Below are 5,199 nucleotides of genomic sequence, written 5' to 3'. Positions count from 1 at the left end.
GCCTTGATTTTCCCAGTGGTCTCTTTCCTTCTGGCTTTCCCACCAATATTCTATATGCATTCCTTGTCTCCCCCATTCACGCGTGTAAATATGGTACGACTTCTGAGAACGGTCTTTCATGAGAAGATAATAAAAGAGTCTCAGCTAGTCATGAAATTTAAAATAATTTATAGAATTAGAAAGTTCATTTTCATGTTCGCAAGATCCTGCTACTAGCCCCTATCCTGAGAGAGATGAATTCAGCCCACAGCTTCCCATTATGTTTCTTTATGATTCACTTTATTATCCTTCTGCCTATACATAGATTTCCAAGTGTTCTGATTCATATTTAGTTCTGGGGTTTGAACCGGCATACGTACGAATTACGACCTAGGATACGGCGTAACTATAGAGAGTAAAGACGGCCGGAGGCAGACGCTAGCGAAAAAGTAGTAGAAATGGCATACAAACCTAACAGGGTTAGTTTTAAGATAAACAGGGTAACATCGCAAGTTATGGCTGCACGTTTGTTACCAAAGCAGAAGTTATTCGCGAATTTTTGCGCGACAATTGATTTTTGGGGGACCAGACATAACAAGGGCCCAAAACCGGGAAGTAGGCATTGTGATGCATCCCGGAGGTTGCTAATTGGCTACGGGCGAAGCAATTCGCCTGACTATAGGGTTTACGACCCAGAACTCTTACCCACGGTGAGCCGAGTTTAGGCAAGCTTACAGGGTGTATTGAAGACTGTAAAGAAGGGACGGTACGATTTGCATAGGGGTAACGCCCATAGCAAAAAGGGGAGGCAACTGTTCAGGCAGTTCCATTTTGGTTTGTATCGGTCAGGATTACATCCTGTGCACTTGAGAAATGTTATGGGAGGGTACCCAGGTAATTAGGACCCACCCTTTCTTTGTTGGAATGCATGGCTATATGTAGTAGTGAAGCCTACAGGAGCAGAAGCAGATGCGTGAGCACTCCAGAGGCCCTATGAGCATTCCGGGCAAGGACGCCCGAGAGTCATCCGCAAGCGGGAAGCTGCGACCAGTTCGTCGGACAGCGACGCTCCCAGCGAGTCAGCAGTCGAGCCGGAGCCATGGGAACAACCCAGAGAGAGAACCGCACCGCAGTTCCTGACCCCCTTACTCTCAATGGAGGTCACGTATGGAACATCACCAGGCACTACGAGATGATCCAGGGGGCGGACTCATTTTCGTCACCGCCCCCACAACGATGTCCCAGCTACTACAAGAGCAGCTGAGACCAGGCCCGGACGAGGAAACGAGTTTGGAGAAGAGCCGTGGCCGATTGCAGAGAGGAGAGTCTACCAATCCGTCTGTGGAGGCACAGACTGGTCATCTTCGCCCTCCGTGCGAGCTACCTCAGGGGGGTAGCGCAACCTCAGAGAGGACGAGCCAAGAGAGAGAGAGACCAACGGCGAGATGGCAGCTGAAGAGGGGATCAGCAGGCCAGAGAACCGAGTTCGATCCGAGACTACAGAGTTCCGTGACGAACCGAGACTAAGTGATGAGCAGACAGAGTGAACATATGTGGTGAAGCCATATCAAACATTAAAGATTTTTTTTTAACAAGTGTATAATTGCCACATTGATGTTATAATGTAAGAGACTACATAGAGACATATATAGAAATCTAGTGTAATATTCCCAGTTAAAAGGGAATATCCCACTTTTGGTGTGGGGGGATGTTGTGACCTAAAGGCCGACTCCCGGTAACATGTTAACAGAATATTAACTTTTTGTATTTTGGGAAAAATATTGGTCGCAATAGATTGAGTCTCGGGAGATATTCGTAAGATGTACAAAGCGGATGTAAGAAGGTTAAACAACTTAAAGGAATTTCTGCGTATGGATTTAGACGGACATTGGCTTGCCACGAGGGGAATGCCCAGTCAGCAGAATGACGTTGAATGTATATCGAACTGCTAACTACAGAATTTACACTTGTGTGATGGGAGGACGTTTGGAGGTAAAAGTGTCAGCCAAACGGTTTAGCAGTAGAAGGGGGTGTGTCCCCTTAGGATCCCAGCCAACGAGATCACCCACCTTGGGATAAGATGTCATTGGAGGCGGACTTACACCCTCCGGGAAAATAATGAGTAAGCATAAATAGGGGTATATAACCCAGAGACCCAAAATAGTAGAGGGGATTTCTAACAGTAATTTTGGCCAGTTGCGGCCGTAGGCTCTGTCCAAATGGACACCGACTCGACGCCCGGCAACGCCATGTGTCTGCAGACTCAACGCAAAGTAAGTGGAAACTACTCTTATCGCCATGCGCAATAATTGTAATATTGTTAAAGTCTAACTCCTCCAAGGGGCTTGAGTTAGGGACGCAGATCAAGTGTACTGGGCGTAAGAGTGACCCATCTGAGTGATACAGTGATAACCAAGTGTAATGTGTAACCCGACACCGTCGGCTCTTTCAGTATGACAATTCCGCAATGTATATATAACTGTAGATTGATTGTGTTATACTAATATAGGGTAGAATAGGGTGAGGATGTGGGTTTGTGTGGTCATTTTCTCCCTTTCCACATTTCGCACCTGCGCCCTCCTGACAAGCCCGGTGAACAGTGAGCCCCTAGCCACGAAGCAATGATAGAGAAAGCTATTCAGACGTTTCCTTAGTCCTACCCCTGTGACTGCAAGAGAGAAGGTGACAGTGGGGATTACCAATCCACCCCTGTCGAAAGGACTAAGGGCATAAGAGTGGTGGAAGCGGTGGGGATACCTTCACGCCCCACCCCACCACGACGTAACACCATCCCATCCCATCTCTCTAAGATCCATTTTAATATTATCCACCCACCTATGCCTTGATTTTCCCAGTGGTCTCTTTCCTTCTGGCTTTCCCACCAATATTCTATATGCATTCCTTGTCTCCCCCATTCACGCGTGTAAATATGGTACGACTTCTGAGAACGGTCTTTCATGAGAAGATAATAAAAGAGTCTCAGCTAGTCATGAAATTTAAAATAATTTATAGAATTAGAAAGTTCATTTTCATGTTCGCAAGATCCTGCTACTAGCCCCTATCCTGAGAGAGATGAATTCAGCCCACAGCTTCCCATTATGTTTCTTTATGATTCACTTTATTATCCTTCTGCCTATACATAGATTTCCAAGTGTTCTGATTCATATTTAGTTCTGGGGTTTGAATTTCAGACCAGAGGCCAGTTATCCTCACCGAGAATTTTGTGATCCATTCAGCACCATATAAGCTATATAGTTGAAAGAATCATTAAATAAACCAAGAATCCACTGAGATAAATATATCTTTTTATCATATTCTTGTAATGAACTGTTATATAATATCCAAGGCACAATAGATCACTGTGGTCGCGGTGCAAGGGCCAAGAAGGCCCATCCTTCATGCATTCATATATAATATCCATCCTTCTGTAATATGACTGGGTTATCATCAATCTTCATAACTAATTTTTTTATTTTCAGTTGTGGCGTGTTTTGTGTGTCACGCTACAAACAACTTCACGCCGTCTTCTGATATAGCGAGTTTATTTCGTTCGCTCATACTTTACACACTTACAAACATTTACACTTGCAGTGTTACAATTACTGCTCATAATAGTTCGGCGAGACACTCGACGCTCTCCTCTGGCGTTTATTCTAGAACTGACTTCTTAAACGGATATCCCAAGACTGACTTCTCCGATGGACAATCCGAGACTGAAGACTTCTCGTCGAAGCTGGGCTATTTATAACCTTGGCCGCTGCTAGGCAAATGAATCCTCTGTTATAGCAGTGGAAACGTTGCTTTGTCCGTTCCGCGTTTCCTACGCAATAACCCATTGTTATCGCGTTGTCTCTGTGGGAACGCTTCGCGTATTCGTCGTAACCATGGAGATTCCTGTTAGAACTACAGTAGAGCAATTGTTGTTTCCTATGCAACGGTCTATTCTAGCGTTTCCATAGAAGTGACTCTTCTGGATTCGCGACACGTTACACAGTATTTGTTGTTTATTTGTATATTTTTTCTTTCTTTAAGCAGAACCGTTGGTGACATGAAGTAAGCAGTGTGAGAAAGTTGGTGGCAACGCACTGAAGTATGAGGTTTCAAGACTATTATAGTACAGTAAGAAAGAAACAAGTTAATGTTATACTGTTAAGCAGTCATTAAAAAAAACATGTTGATGCTGTAAGATATATTTCAGTAAACATGTCTTCTTGCAGTTATGTAAGTACTGATTTTTTTTTTATATTTCTGGCATTTTTCTCTGGTGCCTATCTTGCATTTACTGTTTTATACATGATTATGTAACTTAGATATTATAATGTAAACAGGAATATTATTTTGTGTAATTAAAATTGTAACACTTGTTGGGAATTCAACAGAAGAAGCCCCTTCAGTTGTATAAGCTTTTGTAAAATTCTTTCCTGTCCTTTCCAGTTCTACATGTTATGGAATGGTATGCTGGGAATTATGTTTAACCTTCAAAGGTTAAGCAAGCAAGCAGGGACTCAGTTGGCCGAATGAATGTGTCGCAGGACATGTGCACTCTTTAGGAGTGCTGACAGTTTGACCTTGGGTTTGAAACCAAAAGAAACTTACGTGAAGTCATGTCAGTGCTTCATTCCTTAGCTCTGAACAAACAAATCGTTTATCTCGGTCCTGATTTCGGAAACTATTTATGTTTATATATGATTGTTTATGACCTGGTGAGCCAAATGTAGCCCAGTTTTGTTCTGAGAACTGAAGAGGAAGTATTCGTCGGTGCTTACAGATCAGTGCTTCCAGAGCTTTCAAGGAAGTGTGATGTATTCAAGGATTATTTTTCAATGGCGAATTATCAGTTAGGAAGTCAGTGTCAGATTGTGTTATATTTCTTTTTCACTTAAAAAGTTAGTGTCAGACTCTCATATATTTCTGTTTATATTATTTTGTGTCTCAGAAGAGGTATAAACCCACTGAACCAGTATTTGTTTGTGAGTAGAAGGCATATTCGTCACTGTGACTTTCAGTATCAGTGTTGGACTGGCACCTTTTCGACTACTATTACAATTATTTTTTTTATTGCTAGTGGGGTGGGACTAAGTCTCTTGTACTGCTGCCACTTCTGGCCTCTTGTACCATACTATTACAGTTACTTTGCATCACTACTTTGCGAGTCTTTGCGAATCATCATAATTTATTCGATTTTGCTGGAAACCCCCCTCCCCCAAGATGGAACCTCAA

The 5,199-nt window shown here is 43.0% G+C and overlaps 1 protein-coding gene across 4 annotated transcripts in view; it reads left to right on the top strand.

The window, feature by feature from the left end:
• LOC111874083 (histone H1B) overlaps nt 1-4,284 on the top strand; it is a 10,925-nt gene extending 6,641 nt beyond the window's left edge. For 2 of the 4 annotated variants that reach the window (XM_023869291.2, XM_023869290.2), the window contains exon 3: nt 3,459-3,729. In XM_023869291.2, coding sequence (XP_023725059.1) covers nt 3,459-3,515 — 57 coding nt within the window. In that variant the 3' untranslated portion in view covers nt 3,516-3,729. Of the gene's footprint in view, nt 1-3,458; nt 3,730-4,011 lie in introns of those variants that run through there. The other 2 variants (XM_023869292.2, XM_023869293.2) reach the window with 2 other exon arrangements.
• The last annotated feature ends 915 nt before the right edge of the window (nt 4,285-5,199 follow it).

The sequence above is a fragment of the Cryptotermes secundus genome, unplaced genomic scaffold, assembly GCF_002891405.2.
Source record: "Cryptotermes secundus unplaced genomic scaffold, Csec_1.0 scaffold2063, whole genome shotgun sequence".
NCBI lineage: Eukaryota > Metazoa > Arthropoda > Insecta > Blattodea > Kalotermitidae > Cryptotermes > Cryptotermes secundus.
This window is presented reverse-complemented; position numbering and strand designations above follow the sequence as displayed.